Source organism: Megalopta genalis, chromosome 3 (genome assembly GCF_051020955.1).
Source record: "Megalopta genalis isolate 19385.01 chromosome 3, iyMegGena1_principal, whole genome shotgun sequence".
In the NCBI taxonomy this organism is placed as follows: Eukaryota; Metazoa; Arthropoda; class Insecta; order Hymenoptera; family Halictidae; genus Megalopta; species Megalopta genalis.
The window spans coordinates 14676525-14698680 of NC_135015.1; the positions used below are offsets into that span (position 1 = coordinate 14676525).

The 22156-nt window shown below is 42.9% G+C and overlaps 1 protein-coding gene across 1 annotated transcript in view; it reads left to right on the top strand.

Annotated features, from left to right (window-relative positions):
• Slip1 (SLo interacting protein 1) overlaps positions 1-22156 on the top strand; it is a 181235-nt gene that overhangs the window by 153273 nt on the left and 5806 nt on the right. Inside the window, exon 2 of the mRNA XM_076520177.1 lies at positions 20567-20917. Coding sequence (XP_076376292.1) covers positions 20567-20917 — 351 coding nt within the window. The remainder of the gene's footprint in view (positions 1-20566; positions 20918-22156) is intronic.

Consider the following 22156-nt stretch of genomic DNA (forward strand, 5'->3'; position numbering starts at 1 on the left):
AGTAATCCTTTTTATTGAGAGAAAAATCATCCGAGAAAATTTACAGATGATTCGCAATTAGGACGATGAGTTTGTGCTAATTAAAAAGAAAGTGTTTTAAAAAGAAACTGTTTTAAGTTACAGTAGCGATGCAAAGCACATGTATATAACACACACGCTGTAGCTGAGTTCTAACTTTTATTACAACCATTAATTACATTTGAACTTGAATTACATTCTAACTGCAGCTTGCCTGGATAATCGATACTCCACTGTACCAGCTTTTATTTCCCAATATTTTGTCTTCCGTACTTGCGGTCTCTATGCGATTTTCATTCGCGTAGAACAAATCCACGCGGGATGGAAATTCGCGTAAATTGAGAGACGTGTCTGTCTCTTTGATACGAGACAATTTTCGGGCCGAACGTTACCGCGTCCGAAGGGGCGAAATTCTGCATCGAATGCAACCTTTTACGATCGCACTTCATTTTCATTTCGATACCATTCTCTGGCCTTTCCGAAATGTATCATTCTGATTCAAAGTCGAAACCTAAAATTCTATTCTGTTTTGAAATAATAATAATAATAATAATAATAATGATAATAACATTTGTTTGATCAACGGGAAATTGTACACAAAAGTGGACAATTTGGGAAGAGGAGACACGATTATTCGTACCTTGCGGCTCGTTTTCATAGTCACCGATTGTTAACAACTACGAAATAATCGTATCGATATAAATCATTATATTATCTATTATTATATTATATTATATTATATTATATTATATTATATTATATTATATTATATTATATTATATTATATTATATTATATTATATTATATTATATTATATTATATTATATTATATTATATTATATTATATTATATTATATTATATTATATTATATTATATTATATTATATTATATTATATTATATTATATTATATTATATTATATTATATTATATTATATTATATTATATTATATTATATTATATTATATTATATTATATTATATTATATTATTTTATTTTATATTATATTATATTGTAGGTAAAAAATCGAGCGGGGAGAGTGACGTAGGTGAAAGGTGCGTCGAAGCCGCCAACGTAATTAATAATGATAATAATAGTGGCAACATATCGGGGAATGATATCGCGCCCGTTAAATCTTGTCGATGTTGCCGCCGCGGGATGTCCCGAGTGTATTTTGGGTTTGTGTTCGAAATGGGACGCGGACAGTTCCGGAAACGACGGGGAATGGAACGGAAACGGAATCGAGGGCGTTTCGTGGCGGTGCCATGACGCGATAATCGCGATGGGACAGCTCTGACAGCCGTCAGATCCGACGCGGACAGAGACGGATGGCAGGCAATTTAAAATCGCGTTCTGGCCTTATCTCGCGCCACAGTCGCTCTCTCTCTCTCTCTCTCTCTCTCTCTCTCTCTCTCTCTCTCTTGCTCTCCCTTTTTCTTCCACTCTCCATCTGCCCTCCTTTTCTCTCGATCGTTATTTATACCGTCAAGGTTGATGCTTCTTAATCGCGAAATTCCGCAAGGATTACTCTCCCGTGCCCTCGTCCGTCTCTCGAATTTGCAGAAGGTTGCTCGGACCACGTTCGAATCACTCTCACCGTACCAATTGCAGCCCCGGGGCCCACCGTGGGGTGAAATTACGAAGTTGTGACAAAATCGAAGAACTTTTGAGAGAAATTAGATAAAACCATGCTATTTGTTTTACGCTGAAACTGAAGAATAGCTGTAGAACGAAGGAGAAATAGAGAGAACGTAGAACGGACATTTTCGAACATTTTTTTGGTGACACGTTGTGCATCATTTCCCATAGAATTTTTGACATGCTTATTTCGAATCCGGTCGCAACATTTATCCATCACTTCAGGATTTTGCAACAAGATCGATTTAGTCACACGCTGTCAGAATTCCCGCGCGAAACGCGTACATACATATGTCGTTGCGGCTCACTCGGACCCAGTTCAGCTGTCAAACAACTGTCACCCTAAAAACTAGCAACATTCTGGAATATCGTTTCCTTTATCAGAACTCGATATTTCACTTCCAAGTAAAGGCTGTCCATTTTTTAGTGTTACTTCCAAATTTCGCGCCACTAAAACTTTTGTTCTCGTCGCTTGAAAAGTAGAAACATTGCGGTGAACAAAAATGTGGAGATATTCGACTCAACGATGCTCGTTCGTTATTAAAAATTATTACAAATTTGGTGAAAGTTATGGAAAATTTTTCGGAAAATTTCGTACAGATTATGGAAGAGAAAGCTGTCCATCAAACGCGCGTATCAAAAAGATAGTAAAATATAAATTAAATTAAATTTGAAGAAAGATTAATAAATGTTAATAAATGCAGATATAGTTAATAAAAAATGTCATTAAGCGATCGCTACAACGATGTGTCAGAATCTACAGAAAATGATGTGTGGCATGTTAATAAAAAAATATCCAATTGTACATGGTATTGGATAAATCACAATTCTGTTGTAATATCTCAAGTATAACAAAAATGTTTAATACTACAAGAACGTTCATACTGCGTTCACTCTAATTTTCCCATATTCTACAACATATCAGCTTCAAAACGTGAACCAAATATCATCGATGTATCTACTTCCTGTCGAAAGTTCTCCGATTTCGAGACAAGCTTGTCGCTTCGCCCGCAGTATGCGGCCTCGGCAATTCGCCGATGCGAATAAAACTAATGACGGCTATTGTCGCCATTGAACGGGAGCAAGCGATGCAGATGAGAATGACGATCCGTGCTCGCGATCGGCAGCCGTGGTATCCGAAGCTCGTCTGGTCCGCGATCATGGTACGCGAGGGTACGTTTAGGGTCGTGGTCAAGACAGCAGACTGTCTCGATCCGGCTGTCGGATCCACGCTCGATCGAGGCCCGTGATCGCGTAATTGAAATTCCCTCTGGTTGAATGCGCATCCGGGCACGGTTAGCTGCCGTTTGCGGCCGTTTGCTGCCGGCCGAAGGGGGTAGGTCCGACGCGAATATGTCTCGGTTCATTAGACCACGGGAATCGTGGTTCGCGCGTGCGATAACGCGGCAATTAGGGTTGGCTCGAGAACGCGACGCTGCTCGTACCCCGCGGTTTAATTAGGCTACGCGGAAATAATTGCGTTCGGGAGTGAACCATCGCGGCCATAGGATCTCGCCGGCCAACCGGCTTCGCCGATGATCCGATCGAAATCGAGCCTTTTCTCCGGGCCCTCGCAGCGTCGAACGCGATATTTGCCGCTCCCGACGCGGCAATTATCGCTGCCCAATTCGTTATTATCATTATCATTATTACTACTACTATTATTATTATTATTATTGTTGTTGTCGTCGTCGTCGTCGTCGTTACTGTTATTGTTATCGCAGTGATTATTATTTCATTAATTACGGGGAAAACATGGATCGCGGACCGTTGCACGGAAATGTTTGATCACTTACTGCGAGCAGCACGGTTTTACCGATCGGAAATAAAGGACTCGGAGTCCCGGTGTATTGTAATGATTATAGCATCGCAATTTATCTTCGACTGTACGTGCTCGCTTTTAATTGCATGGAATTTCGAGCCTCGTTTCGCACAGGAAACGACGAGCGCCCGTTCATCGAGCACGTTGTTTCGCGGCTTGTAGCGGCCAGGAAAATTACACGGAATAGAGATGGCTGGAAACGGATGCGCGTTCGAGTTACGGCGAACAATGATTTCTCCGCTTCAAGATTTCATCGACCTACGGCCGATTCGAATCAAGATATTAACGGACTAACCTGTCCTTTTATTCGTTCGCGGACGGGTTAAACGCTTCGGTACAATGAACTGCGGACGCAGATTTTACACGGTACCGTCGTAACAGGCCGGTTGCTTCTAGAAGCGAGAAAGAAAAAGTGAACAAATTTAGATAACTGTGTGTGTGCTAAACTTATTTATGTATTGGGTTGGCAACTAAGTAATTGCCGATTTGTTCAATGAAATACAAAATTTTTTTACTTGGAACGAAGTTTAATCTGTAATGTATTTTCCATTTTGTTCGATGACCTTTTGTCATCTCTCTGACAACTTGAAAATTCCACGCTCGTAGAAAGTCTGATCCTTTTCGGCCAAAAACTAAGTTAAGTGAGATTTTACAGCGTCATCGTCATTAAAAGTTTTACCACGACGGAAATTGTCCAGGGATCGAAATAAGTGGTAATCCGATGGCGCGAGATCAGAGCTATATGGTGGGTGTAACATCAATTCCCAACCAATATCCATCAATTTTTGCCGAGTGGACAAAGACGGGTGCGGCCTAGCATTGTCCTGCTGGAAAATGACACCTTTACGATTGACCAATTCTGGTCGCTTTTCCTTGAGCACTGCATTCAACTTGTCCAGTTGCTAACATTCACGGATAATAAAAAATAACATAATAATAATAATAATAATTTTGTAGTATAACATTTACGGATATCATAAAAATGGGAGTGAGAGACATCTATAACTGAAATTAGCAATTACTTAATTGCCAACCCAATACATTGAGGAATATTCTGCTCTGGCTGTTAAAGTCATCGTAATTATTTCTTTGAAATTATAGTAGATACAGTAAATAATGTCTCGGTGAGGGTGCGAGATGCAATTTTGGACAGAACTTGGATAAAACATCAGAACGACAGTGGGAATCATTTACTACTTCGATAGCAAAAAGTGTTCTACGACGTTCTAGAGAAACTAGTTTAACACGTTCGCGTGCGCGAATGCTATAGCGATGCAAAATAACACGGATGCTGCAACATTCGAATTTCTAAGCCACATTATCGTGCATTCAGTTTCTATATAGCGTTCATTTCTTGCAATTATCACGCGGTTCAATGAAACGGTCCAAGCATAAATCATTCGTCTACGTTTGCAGAAACGCAAAATTGAAAATTGAAATTTTCACCGTCCGTGTTAAGACGAGACGACCCAAGCGACTAGTCGCGATCGTAACGGGACCTGTTACAATTCAGCTTGCGGGACGGCACGCGTAGAAATCGATGACGCACGCTTTCGAGTGCGGAGCAAAGATAGCGACGATGGGGTGGCCGAACGACGGAACGGCATTCGAAACGCGAGCGAACTAATTCCGCGTCTTCCGCTCGAAAACCGGAGACATCTGTTTCGAACGAAGCAGCCGCGGAACAGGATTCGGTGGCACGCTTCTCGTCGGAATCGTTTTCCGCGAGCGGGTCCCCGTCAGCCGATACGACTGCGGCCGCAAATAAATTAGCCGGCGGTCCCCGAATTTACGACTTAATCTCGATTTTTCGCTTTCGGATGCTGGCGACTCGTTTCGCTCCCGAGGGGCGTGAGCGTTCTTCGAAAACGGGATCCCGAGGAGGGGGCGGCGTGCAAAGGAAAGCAGAGGCAGAGGCCGAGGCAGACGCGGAAGAAAAAGGGAGAAGGGAAGCGGATGGCTCGATCGTAGCATCGCGTTAAAATTTATGGCTGTTATTAATATTGCCGGGGGGCCGGGCCGCCGGTCCATCCCAGCTCGTTAAGCTTCTCCTCCCGATCGGCCGGGCGCGACAACCAGAAGACACTCATCTTCGTCGCGAAGTACCAAGTTTGCTCTTGGCTGATAACTTTCCTGCCAGCCGACTCGCCCCGCTCGCCCCGCTCGTCCCCCCGGACACGGTTGCGGCTTGCTTATTTTCGGCTCTCTTGTCCGAGGAAGAAGAAACTCGTCGAGAATCCGGGGAGCGAGGAGGGCGTGGAGAGGCGAGGGGGCGGCGCGGCGGCTGCTCGAGGGAGGATCAGAGGAAGTTCGAGAGGGCCCGGGAGCGGGAAGGTCATCGAGATGTTTCCGGGACTTTGTCGCGGAGGGTTCGCGCGACCCGCTGTCGCGGGGGCGGCGAATCGAAAGGGTGGATGAGGGGCGAGGGTGTCGAAAGGGTGGAAGGCGGCGCGATACACAAGTGAAACGTAAACGACGCATTTTCCGGCGGCCTCACCTACGACGGTAATTACGATCGTCGTCGTCGTCGCCGTAGCCGTCGTCGTAGCCGTTGCCGTCGTCGTCGGAGGCAACGTCGTCGCCGTCGTCGACGTCGCCGTTCGGTAGTCGTCGTCGTCGGCGTTCAAAGCCGGAGCACTTCAGACTTCCGTGTTTACGGAACGCGAGCGACAGCTTGACGGCTCCCTTTTTTCTTCCTTGTACGCGATTCCCTCTTCCCTGCGCCCACCTCTCTCCGCGCCGCCCCTGCCCCGCTCGGCGTCGCTCTTCGTCGCTCCCTGCGGCTCCGGCGGAGCCCGCGGGCCGCCCCTTGGCTCCGCTACGCTCGCCGGCAGCCTCACAATCCGCGCTTTGCCGGCAGAAATGCCTGCAGTAGGCAGCGGGCTCGCCCTTTCCCTTCCATCTTCTCTTATCCCCTTACCTTTGCCCTCTTTATACCTTCTCTCACCCTCTAACCCGACCACCCACGGCCCCTCCCCCTCCCCTCCTGCGCCTCCTCCTCTCTCGCCCTTTTTTCTTTCCTTCGCCGCCTCATCCCTTTTCCCATTCCCTTTTCCCATTTCCCTTTTCTCTTCTCGCCGTTTCTCGCCGCTTCTCGCCGCTAACCGTGCGCGCGGCCAAACGATGTTTTAACTCCGCGTGTATCGCGCGAAATAAATCCGACAGCCATCGGGAGAACCGGTTTCTCTCTCAGATTTCTGCCAGTGAAAGAGACCGGGAGAGAGAGAGAGAGAGAGAGAGAGGGAGGGAGAGGGAGAGGTCGGCGTGTGTCACAGCAAACCGAAATATACCGGGCTTCGGTAGTCGGCTCGTTGCTGCTCGTTTCAACAGGCTGTCGATGAGTCTCGGCAGCCGCTTGATCGCGGCTGTCGATTCGCTGATTCGCGTTGCCAGCGAGCTGACGGGACGACGCGAGCTCGCGAAATTGAAAGACTTTTGCCAGCCGGCTTCAACCCTTGCCGGAACCGCGTCGCAGCGAGCGCACGCGAGAACGGTGGAAAATCTATCGCGATGATCGTATTTTTCGATGAAGTTAGACTCCGATGCGGAAAATAACGGTAGGATGTGATCGGAAAGATTGTTTATCGTTGAGCAAATGTTGCGTAATTGAGCACGTTTCTGGGAAAAATGCGCATAAGGCGAACCGACGGCTTGTGTGAATCACATTGGGGGTTTTAGTTTCAGTTTTATCAATAGCTATGTTTAAATTGTTAACGAAATGGATTTTAATGCACGCTGTTGTCATCGAGTAAAATTTAAGTTTTAGGGGAATATTTTTATTTATATGCCAGTTCGTTAAAAATGTTTTACCGAAAGGAGTCCTATAGATCTTGGGTCCTTTTTTAGAAACGGCCTCAATTAGAGTTAACAATGATAATATTTATTTATATATAATATTATAATGTCGTTTCTGCGCATATTTATCTGTTTGAATGTAATGTAAACAAACGACATAACTTTCCGGTCCCCCTAATATATAAATATAAAATATATTATAATATAATGTTATAATTTCTATATAATATAATGATATAATAATATTTATTTATATATATAAATGGGAAATACCCCTCTGTTGTGAGAAGTTTAAAAAGATTTACAAGCGATAAAAATAAGAAGAAAGAAAAGGAAAATATATTTCAAAAGAAAAGGAAAAATAAAATTAAAATGATAATGAATATAAATTAAATGACAGTAAAAGACAGAACCAAGAACAAAAATTGATAATAATAATAATAGTAATAATAACCCTAAAAGAACAAAGAGGGATATTAAAATAAATGACGCCTTCAGCGGCGATAGAAGATGAAAATGAATCGTTACCAAAATCACTGGCATCGCAGAAACGTTCCGCATTTAAACACAGTCTATTTGAACATTTGAAACAGTTATGCGAATATTGTACACACAAGAACAAAATCAACGTTCGAGCGAACAGTAAACGTTTTATTACCGACGCAGCGTTGCATCGACTCCAACATAATCGAATGCTACGTTATCTTTGATTCCTACTTCGAGACACTTATTTGTATAAAGAATTTAGCGAACTGTGCGGCGCGTCGATCGCTCCAAATCGGCGAATAATTGCCAGAGAAGAGCGGAGAGCGAGAATAAGGAGAGCGAATCGCAGGAGAGAAGGAAGAGATAGAACGAGCCGGAGGAGGTCGGCACTCCCGACGAGCGGAACGCACCGGGCGAAAGTGAGAAAGACGTTTTCGACGGAGGAAGCCGGTCTTCGTAATTTTTCGATCGATAATTCGGTTCGTTCATTTGCTCGCTCGCTTGCTCTCTCAATCTCGTCTTTTCGTTCCATTAGTCGCGGTCGAAGGATGCTTCCGACCGTTTTACGGAGAATACTCGAGCCTCCCTCGGCCACCCTCCTCTTTTTATTCCGCGTCGAAGAAGCGATCGGGTCTCTGCGTTTCCACGAGTCGTTACCGGGCAGCCACGTATTTTCGCAGTCCCGGTAATTTTAAACGAGCCGCCGCCGATCGATCGGCGGCCGTTGGTCGAATTTCCTGCGGCTTGCACGCCGCGGTGTCGGCGAACCGACCAGCAAGTTCCGGTGAAAACATCCTCCGACTCGCGGAAAAAACCGACTCCGAATGGCACCGCCGCGGTCTTCGACGTCGCGCCCCGATTTTTCGGAACCCCCGATTCACCTTTCACGCGTTTCGCGATCGAATCGCGTGCGCATCGATGCTCGCGATATTTCTGGGACAGCGATAACCGAAGCTCTCCGCGGTGCCCTCGGATTAATTAACGCGACGCGATAATTCGCAGTTAGTCGAGTTTGCTGACTTAACGAGCCCGCGGCCCGTTCCCATCGAGCCGCAGAGCAAACTTCCGGTCAAGGGTGCAAGTAAACAACGGGCTTATCGCATTTGTTCGGGACTCGTTAACCAAGAATTCATCGGACTTCGATCCTCGGACGAGTACCGTCATCGAAACTTGTTGAAAAACAGTCGACCCCGTTTCGAGAAAACCACCGTCCAGCGGCGGTACGTTATCCCCGATGATTTTTCGAAGTCAAAATACCGCGAACAAAAATCGAACGACGCGGAAGGGCTCGTTCTGCGACGATGGAGAAAGAAGTTCTTATCAAGGCAGAAACATGCTCGCGAACTTTCCAAGCAATTCGAAAAGCGTGGCTTCCGGAGCGGCGGAGCCCCGTTTAATTGGATCCATCGCGATTATTGTTATTAAATCCGCAAGGGTTGGAACTCGTTAATTTGTGCCCGGCCGGATAGAAAGCCCGCCAGGATTTTTCTTCAAGTATTCTCGAAACGTTCGCGCGGCCGGCCCGCCTTATAAACGAGATTACGCGGCACCTGAAATATGGCGGCGCGGCGGGAGGGGTGCGCACCCCGACGGAACCACCCTCCCGCGAGGACACGATCCTTCCATCTTCGGCCACTCCTGTGCCCGTTACCTTCCCTTTTTCCTTCCTTTTTCGTTTTACACGCCTCGCCCGTCCTCTTTTTCGCCAAACAGCAACGCAGATTAATTGTTTCCTCTCGCTCCGCCGGGAACGTGACCTTGTCCTCCCGATACTCTTTCCGTCCTCTTCGCCCTCGGCATAAATCTCTGTTCCGGCCTCGGGGACCGCCATCGATCATGTCCTCTAATTGATCGATCGCCGAGAACGCGAGCATCGCGGGACTTCTTCGCCGAAACCTCTTGCTTACCATGCTGTGCCGTCGAATTAGGGCGATACAAAACTTTTCGAACTGTTTCAACACCTTTGATGAAATTAGAAGGCAATAAGTTTAATTAAATGTTTATTAAGTCCACCAAATTCTGTTTTTGTACGGTGATTGTTCACAGGATTTCGATTTAGCACGGTTTAGAAAAATAAATTCAATTTTTATTTCAGACGATTTCACTCGATCTGGCTCAGTTACAAAATTTATTTGATTGAAATTTTAAGGACAAATAACAGTAATTTTTTAGATATTGTTGGGATAGTACAATATAGTAAGACTATCACAAATTATACTAGTATTAAAAGTTATTATTATTATTCTTTATTATTATTATCATCATTATTATAATTATAATTATTATCATTATTATTATTATCATTACTATTATTATAATTATTATTATCATTATTATTATCATTATTATTATTATCATTATCATTGTTATCATTATTATTATTATCATTATCATTATTATCATTATTATTATTATCATCATTATCATTATTATCATTATTATTATTATCATTGTTGCTATTATTATTGTACATAATTTACAGAAATTCACAACTACTACGGGAGTCTGCTCTTTTATTGAATGTTTCTTTAATTTATAAATCTTTTATAGATATATCTCCTCCAATTCAAACGCGCGCAAAAATAAATATCATCAAAAGCTGCTTGAAAATGCATTTACTCCACGCAAAGCTGTGCAAAATTCTGCATCGCGACCGATAAAAACGCATTAACGATTATTAGAGTTTTCATCGAATTTGACGGGCGAGAGAAAGAAAGCGCGAACGGAAGCACACGTTTTTACCAGGCCACGAGGTAAAGAAACACGCGAGCGAATTTACTGCGGAATCTAATAGCGGCGCATTATCGGAGATTCCTCCGCATTGAACGGTATCGGGAGTTGCTTGTTTTTCACCGCGTTGCTTGTTTTTCCGGTCGCGAAAATTGAAAGCACGCTTTCCCGTGAAAGAATACCGCGCCACCGTAAAAACTTCGACTCGAACAAAATGCAGAGTCCCGCGGACCAGTAAATCACGGCGCGGAACGAGCCGCGTCTCGCGTCGCGGCGCCGAGTTGCCCTCCGAAGAATTATCGCGACAAGCAGAACGCCGGATATCTTTTCTCCCTCTCCGCGCGTACATCTTTCTCCGTTTATCCACGGTTTCCGTTGTTTTCTTCGCGGTCCTCTTTTTTTCGACGCTTCTCGGCTTACACGGTGGAATGTTCGGTTCAAAAACATGGCCGAAAGACGATTTTTCAAATTCTACGTAAGATGACAAATTTGGGTTACCTTGAAATCGCCGGCGATTATTTCACCGACAATGTTTTACATCGACGCGATCTCAGCGACTCCGCATTTTACCGATATCGTTTAGATACCGACGCGTTGAAAGCGCCGACAAATGAGCCGTTTATTTTGAAAGTGACATAAGTCACTTTACCGTAATGAAAAGTGGTGATTTTTTAATGTTTATACGAAATTATTTATACTGAGAAAAATATCAGTATCCTGCGATAACAAATACAAGTGAATCTTCTCGAAAGTTAGCATCCATATTTTTAAACGTGTTAAAACGCAAACCCTTAAATATATCGACTTAAAAACAAAGTGACTTATGCCACTTTCAAAATAAACGGCTCAAATGTTTACGTCGACTCTCGTTTCATCGCAAATGTTATTATCGACACTTAGAACTCTTGGCAGTATACTCTAATTGATGCCCAAATTGTGATGCCAAAAAATGGACAATTTGAGAAGAGGAGATACGATTATTCGAGCCTTGCAGTTAGTTTTATTATATAAAGTTTTATTATATTATAATTGTTGACAATCGGTGACTATTAAAACTAACCGTAAAGCTCGAGTAATCGTATCTCGTCTTCCCAAATTGTCCATTTTTCTGGACAATCTGAGCGTCAGTTAGGGAGACATTACTGTACACGTTTCAACATAGTATTGTACACACTGATTGACAGTGCTGTGTTTTACATATTATTAAAATGTTGAAAAATGTAAAAGAAATGGATTTATCAACGGATAATTTATCACGGTACTGAGAACGAAGTGCAGCTTCTTTTCTATAAATAATTTCAATGACTTGAACGCGGTGCAATCGTGTCTTTAAATTCTTCAAATTTTTGTTTTAAGTTTGATCTACTGATTTTTCTCATAAATGCATAAAATCCGCAGTTCCGTTTTTAAGTTCGTTGCTGTGCGGTGAAGATGCTGTGTAAACGTTTCCTTTGTTGACAATTTTTAGACAGATATATGTACATTATAGTTTTCAGCAATTTTCACTTTTTTATCGTTTATCTGTTGAAAATTATTCGAAGCTGCTCTATAATTTATCGCAATATTTTACGTTTGTACAATTTTCACAAACGACGGGCTTCCAAGTAAAGCATAAATGTTGCTGTTATATATAATAACGCATAAATATAATATTTTCTGTACCGCGATGTATGGAGCGCAATAAATCGTATTAAATGACATATATTATTATATAATGCCGCGATTTATTGAACGTGACAAAACGAAAGTATAAAATATTATTTGAATATTTCTTGATTGTTTTCAGTTCCTTTCACTATCTCGAATAATTTTTAATACTTTACAATAATTTTGAACGGTCTTTAACACTTTTTGATACTTCTTAATATTTTCTAATACATCTTAACAATTTGACATAAGTTTTTCATGCCTCAATAAGTTGTTCTTGATTGTTCTGAATTTCTTTTAGATGTCTTTAAATAATTATACAGCCTTCATACAATACAACTAACAATATTATCTGTATTTTAACGTTTAAAATTATTCCCACCATGCGACACCACTGTAAATAAATAAATAGGCACGTTCTGAGTCCATTAAATAATGCAAATAATATTTTGATCGTTTTACGAATAATTTTTATTTCTTCATAACTATTTCTTCCAAGTTGAAATACTATAAATATAATAATATAAACACTATATATATGCTATATAAATACTATATAAATACTATAAATATATATGCTATATAAATACTATATAAATACTATAAATATATACTATATATATACTATATATACTATATATATACTATATATACTATATATATAATAATATATACTATAATATATACTATACTATAATAATAATATATACCATATATATATATACTAAATACTATATAAATACTATAAGCTAGTAGGTACATTTTAGGGACGTTCAGCGAAGAATCTAATTTTGGCCAGCGAAATCGGGCGAATGCCTCGCTGTGCAACGTGTTCCAGACAGGATCCGGTTCGCGAGTGGGCTGGTCGCGGGCCATCGTCTCCCGGGAATTCTTCCCAAAGTCCCCCGGAGAATCTTTTTTTCCCTCGGCCGGTTGTTTCTTTTTGGTCGCGTTCCCCTGCTCGCGGAGGGCGAAATTGGGTTAAACTCGCCGGGTCCCGTTCCCTTTAAACGGTAAGGTCAGCCTCGAGTTTCCCGCCCGACAATCTCTTTCGACTTTTCGATCCATTTCCGGGATTGGCGAGCCAGCCGAAGTTACATTCTAGAAAGTCGGCAGAATTTAATCTGTCCACAGTCGACCAGATAGGGGCCTGTTAAACTTCCAAAACGGGAAAGAAGGGCGCGCGACCTTTTTGCGCGCGGGTGTTTTGATTGATCGCGCCGCAACACGATGCAGCGCGCGAGCCGAGAGGATTTCTCTGTACGTATAAATAAACTCTAAATAAATGCTGGTACATTGGACTATGACTCTATTCACTCGTCCAGCTGTGACACCGGCCGAATCTCGTTTATATCAATTGTCGTGCATGTATTTTTCACCGTCGTTTACAACACAGTCTCGCGTTATACGGATCTTTTGAAAAAATAAATTCGCGCGACGGAAGCTGCTTGCTGCGGGAACGTTCCTCGTGACAGGTCCATTTAGCTATCCGGATAATCCGCCCTTTTAAACAATTCATGCGTCGCACAATGGTCTGGGAACTCGCTTTCCTCGTGGCTGAAATTATTTTAGCGTTGTTTCAAGGTTTAACGTCGTGGCATTGTGGATCGTTGCACGCGTCCTCGACACCAAATATTATAAACACATGTATCAACGTGTAAAAAACAATCGAAGTGACGCAAGTATTTTTTAATGGAAAGATATTTTTGTCGTATGTTTTTACATATTCTAATCAGTTGAAAAGCGAATGCTGACTTACGTTTGTTGGTTCGAAACGTGAAGCAACGTCCAACCACTACTTTTAAGATCTGTATGCAATTCAAAGCCGCGTGAAACTGCACTTAAGATTTACGTGCCCCTCTTGACAGCAGTCCAAACTTTCGTGTAAAAACAAGTGCCGCATTAATTGTTTTGAAAGATTCTTCTATAAGCCTTGTTTAAGTTTAAACGATTGAGAACCTAACATTCTTCCTGGATGGTTGAAAAAGGATTTTGATATTTTGATAAACAATTGAAATGTAACTGCTAACTATAAACAAGAACTTGTATTTCAGTATTTCGTATCGGGTAATTAAGACGTTAAGTTTTAATCTTAATTTCGTATTGTCGCCATTACGGCGCTGTATCGAATTAATAGACTGGGGATTTTATGCATTTATGACAAAAGTGAATAGATTGATGAAGTGAAGTCATTGGAAGAATTTAAGAATACCGATTTTTGCCTCATTGAGATTATTGAAATTAAATATATACATATTTCCATTGAAATTTTATTTGTTACAATCGAGCTAGCAAATTTTGATTTCGCATAAAGATCCACGATCTACTAGTGATCCACGATCACTAATTTTTTAATTTACAATTATTCCTATCGTAAAGATACATTTATGAGTTAACATTCAATTTATATGTTACTTGCGACAAATGTTACAATAACACTTGTTAAGAATCAGAATAAATATCTTATTGTTACTTTTATAAGCTAATATAAAACAGCTACTTCTTGTGCTCCGTAAATCTAGTGTTAATACAGAAAATACTCTCCAATTGTCCCTCAGCTTGTAAACAAAAATGGACAATTTGAGAAGAGGAGATACAATTATTCGAGCCTCGCAACTCGTTTTTATAATTCTTGACAATCGGCGACTATAAAAACGAGCCGTATAAATAAAAATAAATAATCCCTTCTTCTCAAATGATCTATTTTTCGTTCGCAAGCTGAGGCACAGTTCGCGAGAATGTACTATATTCCGAATTACGAAGGAGTCGTCGATGCATGCGGCAAGGAAAATATCGCGCAAAACACGAGGATCGAAAGATTGAATTTTGGCCAGGAATTATTGTCGCCGGGATCGTCGCGCGTCGCCGACGACGACTCGTTTGACCGAAACGGTGGCGAAACTGGTTTCGGATCGATGGGCTCGACGATTCCGGCTCGGAGCTCGAAACCGCGGGCGCGACACGCGACACGCGACGCGCGACGAGGACCCGCGGCGGGCGATTGCCACCCCGCGACTCGACGCGAGTGGAAAGCGGAGATCGAGACGCTGTCGGCGAACAGCTGGCGGTTGCACGCGTATTTGCCGTCGGAGGAAACTTTTCAAAAGGTTTAAAGGCTAGAACCTTTGAAAGGATTGAAAGGGCGGTGTGTAGACGAGAGAGCGAGCGAGCGAGAGAGAGGGAGAGAGAGTGAGAGAGAGAGAGAGAGAGAGAGAGAGAAGGGTCGTGGATGGCGGAAGGCGAGGGTGGAAGTGTGGCTGCGGCTGTGGAGGCGGTGGCGGCGGTGCGTGTCACAGTTTACGGGAGCGTCGCGGCTCCGATAGAGCGATAGGGCGGGCACACGGCCTCCGTCTCGTTAATTTTCGCCTTTCGGAGAAAGACGGCTGCCGTTGCGGGGGCGTTCCGTTCGTTCGTTAGCCGACCGACGCGAATAATGCGGATTCCTATAAACTCGTCACGCACCGCGGCCGGTATCGATAGAAGAATGTCCTTTAATTAATGCTCGCTCGCGGTGCGACTCGAATGCCGGTGCTGCCGCCCGCGCCACCCTCTTTCACCCGCGCTCGCGCGCGCGTTTCGGCTCTCTTCTTCTCTCTTTCTTTTTTCCCGCGCGTCGCCGAGGTCGTTCGAGGGCGCGTTTTTTTAGACGATCGAGTTCTGCTCCAAACCCGAGAGAAAAAGCAAGAGGAAAAGCTCGCGCGCGAGAGAGAGAAAGAGGGAGACTGTGTTGTTCCACCCTTCTCTCCGAGCTAGAACGGCCATCGCCCCGCCTAACGGAATCGTCGTTCGATTCCGAGCGAACGAGCACGCCGGGTTACGCGGATTTTTACGAGCCCGGCCAGCTCCTGCGAACTTTCTTCCACCCTTCCGGAGAGATTGCCGATGCTTCCTTTCGGCTGCAAGGTAACTCACCCCTCCGTGCGATCCAGTGAGTCGCGAAAGTGCCAGAGAATGCGGCGGGTTGCTCTCGATCTCGATGGCGGTCGAGAGACCTACGAAAATGGTAGTCGATGCTCCGCGGCGGAGATACTCGAGGCTTGCGGCGAGGATTTTTATTTCGGCGATTCGAGGAGACGCGCCGGTGCGCCCTTGCGGAGCATCGTTTCATCGTCGTCGTCGTCGTCTCTCTCTCTCTCTCTCTCTCTCTCTCTCTCTCTCTCTCTCTCTCTCTCTCTCTTACGATCTGGATTTATGCCACGAGAATATTCATGGTTTTCTACGATATTTCGTGGACCGCGGAACCTGGCTCTGTAATTCTGGCGAAAGAATCGTTACAATTCCCGCAGAGGAAACGGAACCAGCATGGGCCACCGTCGCGTCGCGTCACTTTCTCTCCGTTCTCGAGCATTCTTCTCGTTTGAAGAGCTATTTATGTATAGCGAAACAATTCAGTTGTTTTTTCTCCGTTCGCAACGATTCGTAACCAGAAGAAGACGTTCTTCGTCGACGATGCGAAAAAGCGAGCGACCCTCTGCAACGTTGAACCGCGTTCAAGCGTAACGAGAGCGGAGAGGGCACTCCTCGCGAGACACAGAGAGACAGGCTTCGCGTAAAACAGTCGCCGTTTAAAACCGTAAATAGCGTAACGAGCCTCGGCTCGGATCGCAGAGAGAAGGACGCGATGAATATCATTTCGTAATTCCGTTAATGGAACGCCCAGCGAAATTCGTCCCAGAATCGTCAGAGGCCGGGCCCAGCGCGGCAAGCCCGACTCGCATTTAAATGACACTCGAGGACCTGGTCTCTCTCTCTCTCTCTCTCTCTCTCTCGCTTGCTCGCTCGCTCTCCTCTCGACGTTCCTCTTTGCGTTCTCGCCAATTGACCTCGTCTATTAACCGGAGTCAAGGCGGACGTTTCCGGCGGACCACCTCTTCAGGGGACCGCCGGCTGCGACCGCCGGGTCTCTTGCGACCCGTCTTACCAGCTCAAACTTAATTACGACAAATCAGATCCTTTTTGTGCATAGTTTCCTCGTTAGCGTTAAAATTGCACGTTTTCCGCTGCTGCTTTTGTTCTGTCGTTCGATAATTTATTTCATTTCATTTGTTTAATTGACGGAAAGAAGTTTATTCGATACAAATAAATTGTAAATATTATACAGAACGAGATCCTTAAAAAATGGGGAAATGAAGTAGACAAGAGTATGCGATGCAAAGTGAAGGAACGTAATAAGATACTGCAGGAAAATATGAAAAAGAAAGCAAAACGATGATTTCGAATATATTAAAAAATATACGGTTAAGATTTTTAATTACCCTTAGCCTTCGACTGGTGGAGTACGTCAGGATCGTTTGAAGGCATCCGTGGAGATAGAAAAAATGTCGACAGAGCGCACCGCAGAATTCACGCGAGCAATATATTCGTATTTTGCGAGATTTGTTCTAAAAAAAGGATAGTTCTAAAAGTGAGAAATTTACTAAGTGTTCTAGGTATTGCATTAAAGTGAACATATCAAAAATTATGTTAATTATGTTAACACCTGCAAAGGAGTGATTCCTGAGGTCATTTGAAGTAACTTTTTCCTCAGCGAAAACGCAATCCGCGGCTTCGTTTGCGAGTTATTAACGAAAAACACTGACCAATGAGAGGCTAGCTCACTTAGCGCTAGGCCGAGTGGTCGAAGCCCGGTTCCGTTCATTGGCTCGGCCGCCTAGCGCCAGTCGTGCTCGCCTCTCATTGGTCACAGAATTTCCTTAATAACTCGTAAACGAAGCCGCGGATTGCATTTTCGCTAAGGAAAAAGTTACTCCAAATTACCTCAGGAATCAATGTAATTAAAGAATTGGTCACCACAACAGGAATTAACATAATTATGGGGCACTGTATAGCATAATCAATGCGATAGCTAGTCAGAGGGTAAGTTTGTCCCGAATCAGGCCTCGTGGTTGACACAAGGCGTAGGAACTTGCGCCGAAGTGGTTGTCATTGTGGAATTGGAGGGTCACCTGATAATAATTCTGTACCTTCGGCCGAGTCTGGTAATCGCAATAATCGTGATAAAGACGTTCCGCGCGGTATAATACAGCCGGAGACAATTTGCTGGTTCGGTTAGATAGAAGTTCGCTGTTATAAGCCGAGGGCTGGTGCGAAGCTTCGTAGCACCTGGTTCAAAATAAACGGAGACATTGCGGTCTTGGAGTTAATACCCGGGCGCAGCACGGAAGCGACTGCCGCCCCGTTTCCCGCAATAACTGTGTTCGCCGCGATCTTTTGTCATTAGCGGCTAGAGCGGGCTCGAGCGGGCACGAGCGGGCAGTTCCGTCGCGCCGGCCTCGCCTTGTCCTGTTCTTACCATCCCTCGTCTCCCCGCTTGTTTGCACTGCCATTCCCGCTCCGTCTCGCTCGCTCCTGCGCCCCCGAGCCTTCGAGATCCCCGTGCCGGTGGCCTTCGAGGGATTTGCCGAGACAGGGAGGGAGGATCGAGGGTTCCGCCTTATCTCGTCAACAAACGTTGTAACGCTTCAAACGATTACGTACGCAAAGATTCCTCCTGAACGGACGGGACAGCGTGAAAAGAACAGAGAATGGAGCCGACTGCTCTAATTACGAAACGCTAACGAATCGAGGGGCGCCCCCTTGTTCGCTAAGAGACGGCCAGACCCGTCTCTTCGCCGACAAAGATTGTCCTGTGTGGCCTGTCAGGCCCCTGGCTCCGCGTCGTCGAAATCGCGAGCGAGGAGCTCGCCTAGGCAGAGAGCCTTCGTCCAGCCTGGCTAGAACAGATCGGTTGAATGCGAATCTCGTATATAGATCCAAATGAGCCGTTTATCTTGAAACGATTGCACCGTGTTCAAGTCATTGAAATTATTAAGAAAAGATGTTGCACTTCGTTCTCAATACCGTGATAAATTATCCGTTGATAAATCCATTTCTTTTACATTTTTCAACATTTTAATAATATGTAAAACACAGCACTGACAAGCAGTGTGTACAATACTATGTTGAAACGTGTACAGTAATGTCTCCCTAACTGACGCTCAGATTGTCCAGAAAAATGGATAATTTGGGAAGACGAGATACGATTATTCGAGCTTTACGGTTTGTTTTTATAGTCACCGATTGTCAACAATTATAATATAATAAAACTTTATATAATAAAACTAACTGCAAGGCTCGAATAATCGTATCTCCTCTTCTCAAATTGTCCTTTTTTTGGCATCACAATTTGGGCATCAATTAGAGAGACATTACTGTACTTCGTATACTGCCAAGAGTTCTAAGTGTCGATAATAACATTTGCGATGAAACGAGAATCGACGTAAACATTTGAGCCGTTTATTTTGAAAGTGGCATAAGTCACTTTGTTGTTAAGTCGATATATTTAAGGGTTTGCGTTTTAACACGTTTAAAAATATGGATGCTAACTTTCGAGAAGATTTAATTGTATTTGTTATCTCAGGATACTGATATTTTTCTCAGTACAAATAATTTCGTATAAACATTAAAAAAATCACCACTTTTCATTACGGTAAAGTGACTTATGCCACTTTCAAAATAAACGGCTCAAATCACATTTTCGACCTTCTGAGATTACAAGGTTTAATGTTATACACGTTTATACTGTACCTTTGGACAGTTGCCGACGACATAAGCACTTGTGCCTTTGGAACAATCAGCAGAACAGCTGGAAGCCACAGCGATACATTTTATTTGAACATTTGTTACAATTAGATAAAATGATTAGCACAGTAGGCGCGGGGTAGTTTTAACCCTTAGGAGACCAAAACTATTTATTTTCAGTTTACACACTGCCAAGTCCAGACTGTTTTTCAGAAATATAGAGAAGAGATATTCATTTTTTAAATAAACTTCGTTGATATATTTTCATCGAAACAATCGTGCCTATTCTTCCAATATTTCCTGCAAGATTTTACGGTTTTATTGATTTCTGCCGCGTGTATGGCGGCATTGGATCGTTAAGGGTTAATAACTTTCTAAAAAAAAATGTGATTTTTCTTAAATTTCATTACACATTTGAAAGAATCCCTCTGTGAAATCCTAAAAATACTCGTTACATATTTGTCATCAAAATCGTATTGTCAGTTTCGAAACTGTTAAATATTTTCTAAAATGCTGATTTTTCCAAAATTCACTGATCTCGCCCCGTTGGACGCGAGTAAAGTTCGATCTGCGACCCGCAGATAGTTAAGAACAACCATAAAAGCAACTCCTTCATAAAAATACCTCCTTTATAAAATATACAGGGTGTCCCAGATTTCTCTCGGCCAAACGGTATCAGCATATTCTATCGAATTCATTTCATTTCATCTGTTCTATCGAGTAAAATGAAAAAAGAAAAGATGTCATATAAACAAGTTAAGAAAAAACAGCTTTGTTAAAAAGTTATAAGAAACGTAGGAAATAATTTCGCTGTCCTTCGAGACGCGACGAACGGTTCGAGCCGGCTGACCGATCTCGTTGCTGATTGCAGGTGAACGGGCAAGACGTTTCGAATTCCAGTCACGAAGATGCGGTGCGTTGCTTTCAGTCGGCTCAGGAGCCGATCATCGTGGAGGTCCTGCGACGGCAGCCGGCCGGCCAAGGGCAACGAGCGGCGTGGAAGGATCAGCCCGCGGAGAAGAACGAGATCGAGGAGAAGACGACCGAGCCGAGCAAACGGGAGCCGGCAACCCCCGTGTCGCCAACTCTGGTGTCGACCGCGGTCCAGACCGACTGGGCCGGCTTCATCGAGGAGGAGGAACTGCTCCCGGAGCCTATCGGCGTCGACGAGCAGACCAACGACAGTTTCGAAGACTTCCTCGCCCACGATATCGACTTCGAGGTCTGTACACACGCGTACATACTCCCTTACGTTCGTGCGGCGGGTACTTACTGTGTGGATCGGTTCGGTCTAGTTCTCGCGAAAGTTTACGGGGTCGATCAGAAGTGCCTCGGGCGAATGGCGAATTCTAATCGGTTCGATCCGAGTTTCAAGATTGATGCGTTTCGAACGTTGTTCGAGAAACGCGGAATCCATTTGCTCCCCGTGCAGCCATGTTCTCGCGTCTTACGAGGGTTGGATTCATTTCGCGGTAACACGTCGACTTTAACCCTTTGAGGACGAATGTCGACTTATTGACCGACATCAAAACTATACACACATATATATATATATATATATATATATATACATTTGTATAGTTTTGATGTCGGTCAATAAGTCGACATTCGTCCTCAAAGGGTTAAAGTATAATTAATTTATTAATATAACTATAATTAATTAATTAATTAACTATATATATTTCAGAAGATATAAACATATACTTTAATTATATACAAAACAAGAGATCAGAATATGTATATTGTTCATTTTTTGTATTATTAATACCTTTGGTACATGATTAGGTTCTCTGAAGGAAATATTTTTAGTATTTTAAAAATGCTCGTGCACAAAGGGTTAAAGCCTGTTTTTGAAGAAATCGGTTCTAGACGCCGATATTTCTTTTTCTTAGATAAGTAAATAATGATAAGTCGAAAATAATAAGTACGAGATAACAATAAGTAAAAGATAATATTAAGTACAAAATAATGACAAGTAAGAGATAGTAAAGAAATACTTTTTCTTTGATAGTAACGAACCTTTTTAACACACACAGATGCGTCGTGGTGGAGCATGTTTATTCATTTATTTATTTATGAACAGATTTAACCCTTTGGTATAATGAAAATACAGATGAAAAAAATAATATTATTATTATATAATATTATTATAATATAATATATAATAATATATATGATAATATATAATAACATATATAATAATATATATAATAATGTATACAATAATATCAGGAAGTGAGAAAGTTAAGGAATCCACCAAATTTGTTTACATTGAAAAATACAGCGGTCGAAATTTCCATAAAGCCATCTGACATTTCGGTGAAATTTTACTATGATTTCATAGCAATATGTGAAAAGTTAGTACACGAATATTATTATTGAAAGAAACTTGGAGAGCGTGATTAGAATCATAGATATAATATTTATTTATGAAAAGACCTGTTCGTGCATATTACCAAAA